Source organism: Triturus cristatus, chromosome 9, assembly GCF_964204655.1.
Source record: "Triturus cristatus chromosome 9, aTriCri1.1, whole genome shotgun sequence".
NCBI classification, from domain to species: domain Eukaryota; kingdom Metazoa; phylum Chordata; class Amphibia; order Caudata; family Salamandridae; genus Triturus; species Triturus cristatus.
In genome coordinates, this window is record NC_140592.1 from 922027810 (window position 1) to 922044966 (window position 17157).

The 17157-nt window shown below is 46.5% G+C and overlaps 2 protein-coding genes across 2 annotated transcripts in view; both read right to left on the reverse strand.

Annotated features, from left to right (window-relative positions):
• The window catches only part of PPP4R4 (protein phosphatase 4 regulatory subunit 4), a 2085322-nt gene that overhangs the window by 809515 nt on the left and 1258650 nt on the right, over positions 1–17157 (reverse strand). The window lies entirely within an intron of this gene.
• LOC146799064 (SRSF protein kinase 1-like) lies at positions 2294–7924 on the reverse strand. The gene has a single exon (XM_085626470.1). The coding sequence runs from the start codon at positions 5222–5224 to the stop codon at positions 3284–3286; it is 1941 nt and encodes a 646-aa protein (XP_085482596.1). The 5' UTR covers positions 5225–7924; the 3' UTR covers positions 2294–3283.

The following is a 17157-nucleotide window of genomic DNA, read 5'->3' on the forward strand; positions in this document are numbered from 1 at the left end:
CTGCCCTATCTTTTTGCGTCCATGCTAATTAAAGAAGCATTGGCAATGCAATCGGTCTCATACTTTTGTGAAAGTTAGAGCTAATGGCGTTGTAAATGACACACAGGCACATGAATCAAGCTAGGGTTTTGTGAGTCCTTAATTGCGAATATTAAGGATTTTTGCATAGTAGTGGTTTCTCAAGGTGTGCTGTTACGCACTCTATGAAGTGTTTACAACACAGGTGAATCTAACCCTGTTAATTCAGAAAGAGATGTTACGGGTCTGGGCCCAGTTTGAAGTGCAGAAGAATATGCAGTCGCTGCACAAGGGTTACTCGCATTCATCGGAGTCAATGGAACAAATCTTGTGTGAGGACTCTTTCCTGAGATGTTCCCCCCTCTGCAACTACAGACGTTCTCTGAGTTTAATTCCCACTTGAATTTGGATCATCCAGGGGAATGATAGGGCCAATGGTAACCGGTACTATAGGAGCATCTGGAATCCTTGAAACAGGAGTGGAATTAGAATGTCCTGAGACTTGCATCTCTTCCGTCATCACAGCTTGGAAATTTCCAGTCAAAATTAGCCCAACAACACCTGGAATAGGAGCCACTGGATCTGAAGCACTTGCAGCGTTATTGGTGGTATCCAGGCTTTCCCCATTCTTGGTGTGCGACTGACTATAGAGGGTGGACATTCTCCTAACAGTCCATCCAACAGACTATCACTAGTGTCACTGTCATTGTCTTCTCGTCCCTCTCCCCTTCAATCTTTTTTTCCCCTCGTTCCTTCTTAGCTATCTTGCCTCCATCAATCACTAATGCAGAGTACAATCCCGCTTCCTCGATCATATCTACTCTCTACCTCTTTTGTTGTTCACCCCAAGCATTAAGCGCTTCAAACTGTGTAGGTCAAGGTAATGGCTTCATTGCAAATAACATCTACTAAATCCCTTCTTAGATTAGGACTGCCACATTTAAGTAGTGTAGGATAGTTTGTTGTTATAAGGGGTTCTTGAATGAAGTATTGTGTATTTTTGTCTCCTTATTACTTATGCAGCCGTGATTGAAGTAGCTATTTTCTTTTTGTTGTATAGGGTGAATTAAATATGTTTATTGTACTGCATTTACAAAAAAGACAAGACGATGCACCCAAGTATAATGAATAAAAATGTGGTGTTCTTTTAGACTGAAACTGCAAATACAAATTCCTAGCCAGTCAGCACTTTCAGGTATCGAGGAAGTTCAAGAGAATATGGGCATGGAGTGACTGATAGGCCACTGCTCAAGGGGAGCCAATAAGCCATGAAGTAGCTCTTTCGGCTAAATAGTGTGCACTGGCTCAGCTGAGAGCAGAAAGTGCTGATTCTATCTCTTGGTGCTTTAAGACAAAGTTAATCTCACAGTCGAATGGTATAGGAAAGCATAAGTAACCAATGATACCAGGAACATATTAACCACTTGCCTTCTCAGGGAGCTATGGGACATCGTCCTTTAACCAACAATACTGAAAAGCCAACAGCATAAGAAGTAACGGCAAGTTAGTCCGTTAGATTCCAGTTTTGATTAAAACAGCTACATGTCCCCTTTCCATTTAGTTATTTGACTTTGTACGTAATAACTCAGAATTTAGGGTTGTGGTGATAGCTTGTACATATGTGTTCTCTGGGGATTGAGGTGGGGAGGAGCCAAATAACGAACAGATCAGAGGGTAACATACCTACCAAACAATTAAGCAGCAAACCCAAAATAATGCATCTGCCAGCTTAAGGGATAGAGAGGTAGTGGTAACCAACTGACCGAACATAAAAAGCATGACTAAATGATAACATATGATTCAAATTTAAATAGGAAGCAAAACACTGCTTGGTCACCTTTTGGCAGAGATGCAAACATATAGTGGACACATTTAGGTGGGAGAATCAAGGTGAATAGCCTGATCACGGTTACTGAATGGGAAAAAGCAAACCAAGTCCTACTTAAGTAGGGGTAAGAGAGCAAGTTATTAACTAGGACAGGAAGTCAGGAGAAAACAGACACAGAAGAGGAGAAAAAACAATGAACATTTAAGGAAACTTGCAGTTGCAATGTAATTTGCAAAGATAATAACCTTACAACATTAGGGAACACAGTTGCTTGAAAATGTATAGAGGACCTCTTCAACACGCACAAAAAGGAAATCTAACAAGCAGAAGTCTCTTGGATCTTCGCAATCTAGAGGATTCGGAGGTGACTTTTTAGTGCTTGAAACTTCCACATGCATCTTGTGTGAGTCTACTCGGTCCATAGGAAAAGAGGCATCTGCTACTCAAAACTGTGACTGGGCAGATTTATTTCAGAGTGGCAAACAAAAACTTGAAGTCCCATTTATTTCTGTGATCCACTTGGGCTGAGATTAGGGAACACTGGTGAAAAACAATTACAAAAAAACACAATTATTAGCTAGGTTAATAATAAATCAACAAACAGTAACTCCTCGCAAAGTAAGACCTTAAATCTATATGTAATTCTAAATGCAAAAGTCAGCAGCACTGCACAAGCATCATTCTATTCCAACAACACTTTTTCAAGTGTCTTTCAAGAAACTGGATGTGCAGTGCCCTGATTTCAGCTCTGCACAGAGGAGGGGCTTGGGTTGCTGCTGCATGTTCGTCTGCTTTATCTGCACAGTGACTATCTCTCAAGGCTGGGGTATTAACCAACTGAAGCTTACACAACAGACATGGAGCAGCCTGCCAGATAGGGTTGAAATGTTCTGCATTACAGTGCCTACTGAAACAACCTCTAGGCACCGGTGGTCCGTTTCTTCAACTTAAAGGAGGTAGTGGGGAAGTAAAAAAACTAAAACAAAACAAGATTCTCAAACTGTTTCATTCATTTCCTACCCTCTCAAACCCTAACCCGGAAAGGCTCACCACCCAAAAATGCGATTCTAGTTCATTACAAGGAATGTGTCCTTTGGAGATCATCCAGTGAGCAATGAATCCAGAACAGCAAGGACCGCCATTGCCAGTTCTTTATTCCAGTCTATGTGCTGGTTATCTTTGGCAAAGTTCAGTCAAGGCAGAGTAGCATAAAGTTTCCCTGTCGTCAGACACTTGGGCCACAGAGCTACAATGTTGGAAATCTGTAAAGTCTTGAAGTACAATTTTTTCTCCGTGAAAGACTTCAGTTCGGCAACGGGAGAGGTATGGATGTGGAAGGAAATATGGATTATTAGGTGGAGGGTGCAGGAACACAACATGCTTTTTGTTGAAAGAGCACAGAGAAATGGGCTGGGAACGGAGTAAAAGTGGCAGAGGCTATGCCTCAAGCCAAGGATGACGTAGGCATTCAGACGCTGTAGCTCGTTTTTCTGGAACCAGCTCCAGCATCGGTAAAAGGAAGTCTGTGAACCCTGCAGCTTCCTCTTGGGTCCACTCATATTTTTCAACCAGCACTTCAAAAAGGCCCCATGGCTTCAGCTTTGTGATGTGTTTCAGCTCACCTTTTTTGTTGAAAAAGTCCTTGGAGTACTTTCCTGCCACAATGAGCTTGCGAGGTACTTTCCCCAGAAGTTCTATGATCAGTGCAATGTGATCTTCGTCTCTGGAGTAGTCTTCTCCAGAATGGGGATCAAATAAAAAGTCACCTGTTGCCAATTCAAATGCCATACAAGCTGTGCTCCAAATATCAGCAGGTGTGCCATATCCTGAACCAATCAACACTTCTAAAGAGCGGTACTGCCGAGTTTGAATATCTTCTGTGAAATGTTTATGCACCCAGCATGCATTTCCAAGATCAGCAATCTTTACTTGTAACTTCTCTGCATTCTGAGGATCCAGTGGATTCAAAAGAAAGTTCCCAGCAGTAGATTTTTCTTTGTTGTCCAAGGAGCCAGTCTCCTCGTCCTCAGGAGGTATCTCCAAACGAACACTCTCTTGCAACTGGCTAATTGCCTCACTTTCATTGAAGGTGGGCCCAATATTGGAGTAAGACTGACATGTGTTATCAAGGGCGCCAGATATTAAGGGTCCACACTTAGCATTTTCTACTTCCTGGGTATCGCCAGTGTATGGGTCATTCATCAAATTGTCCGGCTGGTGAGACAGCTGCAGGGCTATCTCATTTCCATTGTGTAAATCCTGGTCCTTGAAATCTGTATCATGAAGATCCACACCTGTGTTCAAGTCTGCCGGAAGACCATTGAAATTAGACTCAGCTGGGACACCCTCCATGTTGCTATTCGAGATTTCGTTCCTGAACTGGATGGTTGGCCCTCCATCTTCCTCTTCTTCTGTCACCTCACTTCCAGGGCTCTGCAGTAGCGGTATTGGGGTGAGCAAGCCGTCACCTCTGTCTGGGACTTGCTCTGTTGGAGCCTTTTCCATTTCTTCTATTTCCTGAATGCGCTTCTCCAGCAGTTCTGCCTGTCGCTTCTGTTTTTTTTTCTGTTTTTTCTTTTTATTCTTTGACATTTTGGCAGCTGGTTTAGGCTGAGGTGCTGTACTCACTGCAGAGCCAGATGGAGGCGGTGCTCCTGAACGTTGCCACTCCGTAGCTTCAGCAGCCAGTCGCCTAACATACTGATCATTCACGCATAGAAGAATATTCTCAGGTTTTATGTCTGTATGGATGATCTGGCACTTTGAATGCAAGTAATCCAGACCCTGTAGAACCTGTTGAATGATGCTCTTAACGCAGGGAAGTGGCAAACCCTGGTAGCTTGATTTGATGATCCACTTTAGGAGATGATGACCCAGAACCTCAAACACCATGCACACATGAGTGCCGTTTGCTCCTGAGATTTTAAAGTCATCCAGAAGTTGAACCACCATCTCTCTCTTTGGGTCACTTGGGTCGGTATTTCGTACACATTTAAGCAATTTGATTTCATCAAGGGCAGTTTCGGTGTAGTGTTCTGCACTCTTCACAACTTTCATAGCCACAAATCGATTCACCCGCAAATCCCAGGAAATCCACACGGTTGAGAAATGACCCCAGCCCAACTTCCGGATGACATGGTACCGCCCATTGAAGAGATCTCCTATTTTAACATGGTGGTATCCGCCTTTCCGGTAATCGCTGGGATCTTCTTGTTCGTCGTCATCAGAACCAAGGATCTCTTCCTCTTCTTCAGGCTCCTGTGACTCATTCTCACACTCTCGGGTGAAACCTCTGTGATGAGCATCAGACTTTTTTTGTGTCCTTTTGGCTTTAGTGCGCTTCTTTCGTGCTTGTATCGCTAGAACTTTTCTCTCCATGGTTGCCGTCGGTCTCCGTGCAGCTCGATTCTGCGCAGTCCCTCCAGCTGTCGTACACGCGCGTCACAACGGACTTCCCAGCAACCCTATAGGGTGAATCCAGTTTCCACGTCGACGCTGAACCGCTGATTGAAGGGAGCAAACCGGAAGACGCCAAAACCGCCGAACTGCTGTTCACGGCTCCCCCGCTGATCCCCGGCTTTTCTTCTGTACTCTACGGGGCTTTTAACATACAGCCGCGGGCAGCCGGGCAGCCAGCCAGGAAGCCAAGCGGGGCCAAGCAGGGCTGAGTGTGTTTGAGAGACTGCTACTGTTCATCTCGTGAGTGAGTGGAGTGGACTAAGCTAGCGGGAAGGGACGGCTCCCCCACTCCCCTACAGCAAGAGATTGTTACCGGTGTTGTGTAATATCTGGTATCCCCTCGGAATCGTGTATCCCCTTGCCTTCGGCAGAATCCGGAGGTCCTGTCTATTGGACACCTCGGACGAGCCCACGGAAGCCCCGCCCACCGCTGGAGAGGCAAGCCTCGGCTTTAGCAGGCAGAAGCAGCAGCGCTCCGAGACAAGCTGCTGTTGGAACTGCACCTTTCTGCTTTAAAGCCGAGGAGCCATCGCATTCATACAGGGTTAAGACGCCGTTTGTCGATTCACTCATGACAATTGTAAAAGGATATCACCAGTTTACAAATTATAAGAAATCGTAGGATTGGAAGCGGCAGTCCGTAAACAGGATGCTTAAAACTGCACATGACCCGAAAGGCTTGGTGGCATGTCTTCTATGTTCGTATTATTTTACTAGGAGCCCTTGTTGTAAGAGTTGTTTTCCCTCTAACTTGTATTTCGGACACGCTTTCACTCATTTAAAAAGCAACAGAGGAAATGCCGCATTAGTACTGCGAAATGCGTGTACTTTGCTCCAACTTTAAAACTATCTGCCAGACATTCGTTTTTTAATTAATTGAGGGGTTTACATCTGTGTAAGCACAGCGCTATGTTGTATATTGTCATATGTATTATGATAATTTTTAAGTTTATTTTTATAATGGGGTTTTGGTAAAGCGCTACAATACACAAAATCCCTGCCCCAGAGCGCTTTGGGTGCGGACATGTACCAAGGGCACAACCAGAGGCGCAACTAGAGCCACATTTCGGGGGGGGGGGGGGGGATGGGCTAAGAAGAAATTATGGGGGGGGGCTGATTCTTCAAGCAAAATGCAGAGGCGAGCTGCAGGGGCTCTAAGAAAGGGTGAAAAACATCAAAGCCTCATTAACAAGCAAAAGGTCTTTTAAAGACCCTTGAAGTACTTGGGTGCTGTTCTGTGTGTGCCCGAGAAGCTTTCTCAACCCCCGCTGACACACACGATGTGCTGAAGCCCTTTGAGTCCAATGGGCGTTGCGCGCCTGAGCACAAGACCTGAACTTCGGGGGCGGGGGAGGGGGTTTGCTAAGACTCCCAGCCAGGGCTGGCCCTAGCATTGGTTGCTCACAGTGTAACAGTCTTTTTTGGGGCCCCCTGCCCCATTTCCTCCTTCTTCATGAATTCCCTCACTACCAGTCACCAACAATGCACCTCATCTCGCTGTAGGACCTTTCTGACAAAAATTTAATTTTTTATAGCGCTACTTATAGTTTACTTACACTCAGTTCTGTGATCTGCATGGTACATTTTCTTGGTAGCAGGCACATTAACCCTCTGCACTGTGTGGGTGGCAGGAGGGCCCATGTGAGTGCACTGTGAGCGATGGGACAGTGTGAGAGTACGGTGAGTGAGGTGACCATATGAATTTGGGCACACATGTTAGTGCAGAGTGGGACTAATGAATGCATGGTTAGTGATGGGTTTGTTTGAGTGAGATTGCAGAGTGAGCATTGAGGGCGACAGGTGTGTAAAGTGTCACATAAGTGCAGGGTGAGTAGTGTTCTCGTGTGACTGCAGGGTGAGGTACAGGGTAAACAGCGCAAGTGCATTGTGATTGCAGAGTTATCACTGTGAATGCAGGGTGAGCGGGTGAATGGTGTGAGTGCATGGTGATCAGTGTGAGTGCATTGTGATCGCTATGAGTGCATGGTGAGCGTGAAAGTGAAGGGGCGAGAATGAGGAGTGAGTTGTCTGAATGCAGGGTGTATTCCCAGACACTTGGAGTAACTCAGCATGTTATTGAAGGTAGCGTAGGGTTTCAGATAACAGTTAAATTATTGCTAATATGTAGGGCTTTGAGTGGGATAAAAAAACGGGGGGGGGTTCTCTCAAAGGGGCGTGGATGATATGATGAAAACATTTATGCTAAAAATCTGTGCTCAGCATTATGTGCCACCCGACTGGTATTTCGCTGCCTCTGTTATTGCCTCCAAATAAGTAACATTGCACGTACAACAAGCCAGGACTATTGGCTTTGTCAAAGGTTGTTAGTTGCATAAAGATAAATACACTACGTGCATACATACAACTATGGCTTTGTGGTATATTATAATAGAAAATGCTTTAGTTCTTGCGCAAGCATTTATGGCGTAATGGATAGAGCTGTCAACTTTGGTGCTGAGTAAGCAGGTTTGAGTCTCAGCGTCGGCTCAACATCCTGTGTTATAAGGGCAAATCACGTAATCGTCCGTGCCTACCAAAAAATAAATGAAGACGGTGTTGATGTAAAGCACTTTGAGTTTGGCAATACAGAACAGCAAAAAAAATAAAGTTACATCAAAACAGTGAACTGCTGCAGAGTTAAGATTTGTTTCCATTCCAGTATGAAGGTGAAAATGTAGAGCCCTATAGATACCCGTCTCGGCACCTGCTTTTAAGAACTGCAGTGCTGAGCACCGGCAGGACCCGGCCCACTTAAAGTCCTGCTATTATGGCATTAATCAGGGATTAAGGGAAGAGGAAATAAATAATGTGCTGATCCTGCAACAAACTTCCAGTCTTATGATTAGGGTTGCCAGCTCATTAGTTTGATGTCCCAGACGGTACAAAAATGAACTGTCACATAATGCCGTATTTTCAGCTTTTGTCTGTGCATACTTCAAACAGCAAATATATATATAAAGCACTTTTAATTGTGTTCTAGGGCTGCCTGAATGATCCATGACTGATAATTAAAGGGAACAAGGACAGAGAAGTCACATTACAAATGAATACATACTTTTTTATTTATAACCCTATTTAGGGTCAAGACAAGGTCTTTGCGGGCTCTTTAAACAACACATGGCTGGCATTTTTCTTTCGGCAACCTTACATTGCATTCCTTTTCATGAAATGCATTCTTACACTACGACAGTAAATGTAAAATACAAATGTAAGGGGGCCCAGGGGGTACTGGAACCAGAAAAAAAACTAAGCCTTGGTGACCAGTTTACAAAGGTATGTAAATATGCAAATGGTCTTTAAAGACCTGTAAAAATCTTGGGCGTGCCAGACACTCCAGACACTACCCAGTCTAGCCCACAGCAGCCCGAGCTGCAGCAGCATGGGCTGGGACACACGACGGGAGGGGCTGAAGCCCTTTCAGCCCTAAGGGCACTTCATGCTTGGCATGTACAAAATAAGCGGTCCTAATGCCGAGCACTTTCATGAGACGCAGGTATGCAGTAAGGGATTCTCAAGAAGGATAACATTCCAAAACCATGAAGAACCAAGTCCCTGATGTTTATTTGAAGACAGCAATTGCCAGTACATTAGAACCATTTTTCCTTTAAAAAGTTATGAAGATTTTAAAAAAACTGGGGTGGTGTGTCTAAGGTGCGCAGTGTGTATCTATCTGTCTGTCTGTCTGTCTGTCTGTCTGTCTATTGATATATTTTCTCTAAGTTCAGGTGCACCCTACTTATTCTTTAAAAGCGGGTGTTATATTGCCCAAATGGTGATAACTCAAGGCTATTAAATGAAACACACATATGTGGTTCCACGTTATGGTGATGTGTTTAACAATACAATCGACGTTGTTGATTCAATGTTCTTCTATCCTTATAGATACCAATTTGGTTTCGAGGCTACTAGGGCGATTTCCCCCTCTTTTTCTGACATGCCAATGTTGCATGTTTTGTTTTGAAAAATAGGCATACAATATTTATAAAAAACAATAGATATATTTTGAGTGCAGTAGGGATCATATTAGGTCCTGACAAGCAAGCCGTGGGGACGGCTTACTAAACATGTTGACCCAGTAGGGGGCATCACATTAAAGTATACCCCCTACGCATCCCCATTTAAAATATTTCCAGCTAGGGAAGTGAATAAAATTAGTTTTTTTCCACTAGCCAGGGAATTTTTATAACTCACTTCATATTCTTCACAGACCCTACCTCTCTCACTCCAACAGCATACATTACCTATTTTCACAAAATAGTGCTCCCACGTACTCGTAGGTTGAAGCACGCCCCCCCCCTTAGAGGGACGGGAAGACCCCTATGATGAAGCATGACAATAAGGAATTCTTAGTGTGTGAGGGGTATTTTAAAAACACTTAGTGCCTTTCCATGACATCTCATGGATCACTAATACACCTTTCCCTTATCACAAAAAAATGAAAAACAATTCTTCGTATTGAAGGGTAGAATCTTACTGTTTATAAAATGGTTGAACAGGAGGTTGATTCTATCTCGTTACCTCTTTACTCCCTCCCCCATTTGTTATTTTTCTTATCTATCTATCTAGTCATCACGGCACAGAACACTGTATCGAGCTCGGAAGGATGGGAGGCTCACCAGGCCCATCGTGCCGGTACTTTGAGGCACAATGTATCAAGCTCGGAAGGGTGGGAGGCTAGCTAGTCCTGTCATCCCTTCTGCAGACAATCTGGCTGTTGTAAGCATGCAGAAGATTTCCAGAACACCCGTGCACACTGTACCTCAGAATGAAGGTGGTCTGACTAGCCCTTGTGCCAGCACACTGATGCACATTCTATCGAGCTCGGAATGTTAAGATGCTGACTAGGCCCCTTGTACCACCACCCTGCTGCACACTCCATGGTGCTCAGAAGTATAAGATGCTGACTAGGCCCATCGTGCCAGCACTCTGATGCACACTCTATTGAGTTCAAAAGGATAAGTTGATGAGTAGGTCCCTCTTGCCAGCACTCTGATGCAAACACTATCCAGCTTGGAAGGGTAAGATGCTGATTACGCACCTCATGCCAGTACTCTGACGCATACTAGATCCAGCTTGGAAGGATAAGATGTTGACTAGGCCCTTCGTACCAGTACTCTAATACGTATTATATCCAGCTTGGAAGGATAAAATGCTGACCAAACCCCTCGTGCCACCACTCTGATGCACACTCTATTGAGCTCAGAAGGATAAGATGCTGACTAGGTCCCTCGTGCCACCACTCTGATGCAAACTGTATCAACCTTGGAAGGGCGGAAGGCTGACTAGGCCCATCGTGCCAGCAATCTGATGCGTGCAATATCCAGCTCAGAAGGGTAAGATGCTGACTAGTCCCCTTGTGCCATTACTCTGGTGCACAGTCCATTGAGCTCAGAAGGATAAGATGCTGATTAGGCACTTCTTCGAGCCAGCACTCTGATGCGTGCTATATCCAGCTTGGAAGGATAAGATCCTGATTAGGCCCCTTGTGTCAGCACTCTGATGCGTGCTATATCCAGCACGGAAGGATAAGATGCTGATCAGGCACCTCGTGCCAGCACTCTGATGCATACTATAACCATCTCAGAAGGATAAGATGCTGACTAGGCCCTTCGTGCCAGCACTCTGATGCGTGCTATATCCAGCTTGGGAAGATAAGATGCTGACTAGGCCCTTCGTGCCAGCACTCTGATGCCAACTGTATCAACCTTGGAAGGACGAATGGCTGAATAGACCCATCGTGACAGCACTCTGATGCGTACTATATCCAGCTCAGAAGGATAAGATGCTGATTAGGCCCTTCGTGCCAGCACTCTGATGCGTGCTATATCCAGCTTGGGAAGATAAGATGCTGACTAGGCCCTTCGTGCCAGCACTCTGATGCCAACTGTATCAACCTTAGAAGGACGAATGGCTGAATAGGCCCATCGTGACAGCACTCTGATGCGTACTATATCCAGCTCAGAAGGATAAGATGCTGACTAGGCCCTTTGCGCCAGCACTCTGATGCGTGCTATATCCAGCTTGAGAAGATAAGATGCTGACTAGGCCCTTCGTGCCAGCACTCTGATGCCAACTCTATCAACCTTGGAAGGACGAATGGCTGAATAGGCCCATCGTGATAGCACTCTGATGCGTACTATATCCAGCTCAGAAGGATAAGATGCTGACTAGGCCCTTCGTGCCAGCACTCTGATGCGTGCTATATCCAGCTTGGGAAGATAAGATGCTGACTAGGCCCTTCGTGCCAGCACTCTGATGCCAACTGTATCAACCTTGGAAGGACGAATGGCTGAATAGGCCCATCGTGACAGCACTCTGATGCGTACTATATCCAGCTCAGAAGGATAAGATGCTGACTAGGCCCTTCGTGCCAGCACTCTGATGCGTGCTATATCCAGCTTGGGAAGATAGGATGCTGACTAGGCCCTTCGTGCCAGCACTCTGATGCCAACTGTATCAACCTTGGAAGGACGAATGGCTGAATAGGCCCATCGTGACAGCACTCTGATGCGTACTATATCCAGCTTAGAAGGATAAGATGCTGACTAGGCCCTTCGTGCCAGCACTCTGATGCGTGCTATATCCAGCTTGGGAAGATAAGATGCTGACGAGGCCCTTCGTGCCAGCACTCTGATGCCAACTGTATCAACCTTGGAAGGATGAATGGCTGAATAGGCCCATCGTGACAGCACTCTGATGCGTACTATATCCAGCTCAGAAGGATAAGATGCTGACTAGGCCCTTCGTGCCAGCACTCTGATGCGTGCTATATCCAGCTTGGGAAGATAAGATGCTGACTAGGCCCTTCGCGCCAGCACTGTGATGCCAACTGTATCAACCTTGGAAGGACGAATGGCTGAATAGGCCCATCGTGACAGCACTCTGATGCGTACTATATCCAGCTCAGAAGGATAAGATGCTGACTAGGCCCTTCGTGCCAGCACTCTGATGCGTGCTATATCCAGCTTGGGAAGATAAGATGCTGACTAGGCCCTTCGTGCCAGCACTCTGATGCCAACTGTATCAACCTTGGAAGGACGAATGGCTGAATAGGCCCATCGTGACAGCACTCTGATGCGTACTATATCCAGCTCAGAAGGATAAGATGCTGACTAGGCCCTTCGTGCCAGCACTCTGATGCGTGCTATATCCAGCTTGGGAAGATAAGATGCTGACTAGGCCCTTCGTGCCAGCACTCTGATGCCAACTGTATCAACCTTGGAAGGATGAATGGCTAAATAGGCCCATCGTGACAGCACTCTGATGCGTACTATATCCAGCTCAGAAGGATAAGATGCTGACTAGGCCCTTCGTGCCAGCACTCTGATGCGTGCTATATCCAGCTTGGGAAGATAAGATGCTGACTAGGCCCTTCGCGCCAGCACTCTGATGCCAACTGTATCAACCTTGGAGGACGAATGGCTGAATAGGCCCATCGTGACAGCACTCTGATGCGTACTATATCCAGCTCAGAAGGATAAGATGCTGACTAGGCCCTTCGTGTCAGCACTCTGATGCGTGCTATATCCAGCTTGGGAAGATAAGATGCTGACTAGGCCCTTCGTGCCAGCACTCTGATGCCAACTGTATCAACCTTGGAAGGACGAATGGCTGAATAGGCCCATCGTGATAGCACTCTGATGCGTACTATATCCAGCTCAGAAGGATAAGATGCTGACTAGGCCCTTCGTGCCAGCACTCTGATGCGTGCTATATCCAGCTTGGGAAGATAAGATGCTGACTAGGCCCTTCGCGCCAGCACTCTGATGCCAACTGTATCAACCTTGGAAGGACGAATGGCTGAATAGGCCCATCGTGACAGCACTCTGATGCGTACTATATCCAGCTCAGAAGGATAAGATGCTGACTAGGCCCTTCGTGTCAGCACTCTGATGCGTGCTATATCCAGCTTGGGAAGATAATATGCTGACTAGGCCCTTCGTGCCAGCACTCTGATGCCAACTGTATCAACCTTGGAAGGACGAATGGCTGAATAGGCCCATCGTGATAGCACTCTGATGCGTACTATATCCAGCTCAGAAGGATAAGATGCTGACTAGGCCCTTCGTGCCAGCACTCTGATGTGTGCTAAATCCAGCTTGGGAAGATAAGATGCTGACTAGGCCCTTCGTGCCAGCACTCTGATGCCAACTGTATCAACCTTGGAAGGACGAATGGCTGAATAGGCCCATCGTGACAGCACTCTGATGCGTACTATATCCAGCTCAGAAGGATAAGATGCTGACAAGGCCCTTCGTGCCAGCACTCTGATGCGTGCTATATCCAGCTTGGGAAGATAAGATGCTGACTAGGCCCTTCGTGCCAGCACTCTGATGCCAACTGTATCAACCTTGGAAGGATGAATGGCTGACTAGGCCCTTCGTGCCAGCACTCTGATGCGTGCTATATCCAGCTTGGGAAGATAAGATGCTGACTAGGCCCTTCGCGCCAGCACTCTGATGCCAACTGTATCAACCTTGGAAGGACGAATGGCTGAATAGGCCCATCGTGACAGCACTCTGATGCGTACTATATCCAGCTCAGAAGGATAAGATGCTGACTAGGCCCTTCGTGCCAGCACTCTGATGCGTGCTATATCCAGCTTGGGAAGCTAAGATGCTGATTAGGCCCTTCGTGCCAGCACTCTGATGCCAACTGTATCAACCTTGGAAGGACGAATGGCTGAATAGGCCCATCATGACAGCACTCTGATGCGTACTATATCCAGCTCAGAAGGATAAGATGCTGACTAGGCCCTTTGTGCCAGCACTCTGATGCGTGCTATATCCAGCTTGAGAAGATAAGATGCTGACTAGGCCCTTCGTGCCAGCACTCTGATGCCAACTGTATCAACCTTGGAAGGACGAATGGCTGAATAGGCCCATCGTGACAGCACTCTGATGCGTACTATATCCAGCTCAGAAGGATAAGATGCTGACTAGGCCCTTCATGCCAGCACTCTGATGCGTGCTATATCCAGCTTGGGAAGATAAGATGCTGACTAGGCCCTTCGTGCCAGCACTCTGATGCCAACTGTATCAACCTTGGAAGGACGAATGGCTGAATAGGCCCATCGTGATAGCTCTCTGATGCGTACTATATCCAGCTCAGAAGGATAAGATGCTGACTAGGCCCCTCGTGCCAGCACTCTGATTTATACTATATCTAGCTCGGAAGTATAAGATGCTAACAAGGCCCCTCGTGCCAGCACTCTGATGCATACTATATCCCGCTTGGAAGGATAAGATGCTGATCAGGCCCCTCTTGTGGGCACTCTGATTCGTACTATAACCAGCTCCAAAGGACAATATGCTGATTAGGCCCCTCATGCCAGCACTCTGATCCATATTCTATCCAGCTCGGAAGGATAAGATGCTGACTAGGCCCCTCGTGTCAGCACTCTGATGTGTACTGTATCCAGCTCAGAAGGATACGATGCTGATCAAGCCAGTCTGATGCACACTCTATTGAGCTTGAAAGGATAAAATGCTGACTAGGCCCCTTGTCCCAGCAATCTGAAGCACATCGACCTTTGGAAGAATGGAGAGCTTTCTGTGCCCATCATACCAGCACTCCGCTGTATACTATATCCAGCTTTGAAGGATAAGATGCTGACTAGGCCCCTCGTGCCAGCACTGTGATGTGTTCTATATCCAGCTCGGAAGGGCAAGATGATGACTAGACCCCTCTTGCCAGCACTCTGATGCATACTACATTAAGCTCAGAAGGATAATATGCTGACTAGGACCCTCGTCCCAGCAATCTGAAGCACACTATAGACCTTGGAAGGACAGAGGGCTGACTAGGCCCGTCGTACCATCACTTTGGTGCACACTCTATCGAGCTCAGAAGGATAAGATGCTGACTAGGCTCCTCATGCCAGCACTCTGATCTACACTCTATCAAACTCAGAAGGATAAGATGCTAACTAGGCCCATCCTAGCACTCTGATGTGTACTACATTCAGCTCAGAAAGGATAAGATGCTGACTAGGCCACTCGTGCCAGCACTCTGATGCCCACTCTATCGAACTCAGAAGGATAAGATGCTGACTAGGCCCCTCATCCTAGTACTCTGAAACACACTGTATCAACTTTGGAAGGACGGAAGGCTGACTAGGCCCTTTGTGCCAGCACTCTGATGCATGCTAAATACAGCTCAGAAGGATAAAATGCTAATCAAGCCCTTCATGCCAGCACTCTGATGCATGCTATATTCAGCTCGGAAGGATAAGATCCTGATTGGGCCCTCGAGCCAGAACTCTGATGCGTACTATATCCAGCTCAGAAGGATAAGATGCTGATTAGGCACCTCGTGCCAGCACTCTGATGCATACATATTACAGCTTGGAAGGATAAGATTTTGACTAGGCCCCTCATGCCAGCACCCCGATGCACACTCTATTGAGCTCAGAAAGATAAGATTCTGAAAATTCCCCTCGTGTCAGCTCTTCAATGCATACTATATCCAGCTGGGAAGGATAAGATGCTGACTTGGCCCCTCGTGCCAGCACTCTGATGTGTACAACATTCAACTCGGAAGGATAAGATGCTGACTAGGCCCCTTGTGCCAGCACCCTGTTGCGTACTACATTCAGCTCTGAAGGATAAGATGCTGACTATGACCCTCGTCTCAGCATTCTGAAGCACACTGGAATGACGGAGAGCTGACTGGGCCCTTCGTGTCAGCACTCTGATGCATACTATATCCAGCTCAAAAGGATAAGATGCTGATTAGGCCCTTGTGCCAACATTCTGATGCATACTATAAACAGCTCAGAACTGTGACAGGGAACCTACTATCCAGGCCTTCCCTGCTGGAGTTTCGGTCAGCAGCAGGAGGCCAGACCCGTGTCTGTGGCTGCAGCATCCATTTTGTGATGCCAGGGCTCTATTAGATTTCTACCAGGTATACCAGTACTGCTAATTCTCTCCCTCTAGAAGGGTGGGATCATATCATCACATCAAGAACTGATGTTGGGTTATGATTCCAAGGTGTTTGACACCAAACACAACATGTTTCCCTGCAGCCAGTCCAAAGTTAGCATTAACGGTTTTAGATATAATGCACTTAAGAGTATATGGTCAGGCTGCACCACTGACTACCCCGGAGAAGAGATTCCGAAGGCTGCAGGGGGGCTCAGCTCATGCCTGGGCACCCTCTCACATATAACCAAGCACCCTGCCTTCAGGAATGATAAGGCCTGCCATAGGGGTAAATAATAGGTTACTATGTACAGAGATAGGTGAGGTATAGTGAACCTATACCTCAGTAAGGGGTGCATGCACCACCTTACCCAGGCTGCAGTAGCAGACCTGTGGTGTCATTTTGCATGGCTTTCCAGGGGTGGCACAATACATGCTTCAGCCCCTGGTAGGCCTCTGGGGTACCTATGCCCTGGGTACATAGTACACCATATACTAGGGACTCACAAGGGTACCACAGAATCCAATCTGGAGTGTACCTAAAGTACATGCAATCAATTTATAAGAGAAAGCAGATAGGCTGGGGACCTGAATAGCAGGTTCCCAGCCAAACTAAGTCAAAAACCATCAAAACACCAGGAAAAAAGTGGGGGCAACCATGCAATCAGATTCCACCACACTACACTCTTCACCAGATGCAACCCTACACTATCTTCCTTCTGGTACTTCCAGCTTCTTTACAGTCCTCCACATAGCAATGCAACATTCCCCAACAAACTTCTAGGCACAGTTTAAAACATGATAACACTATATTCCAATCTATGCATTCTGGATGACCTCAACATTTGGTTTGACAAACTCAATATGCCCCCATCCAAAAACGATCCTCATTGGCCTAGACGCACTGAACCTGCATCAGATCTTCCA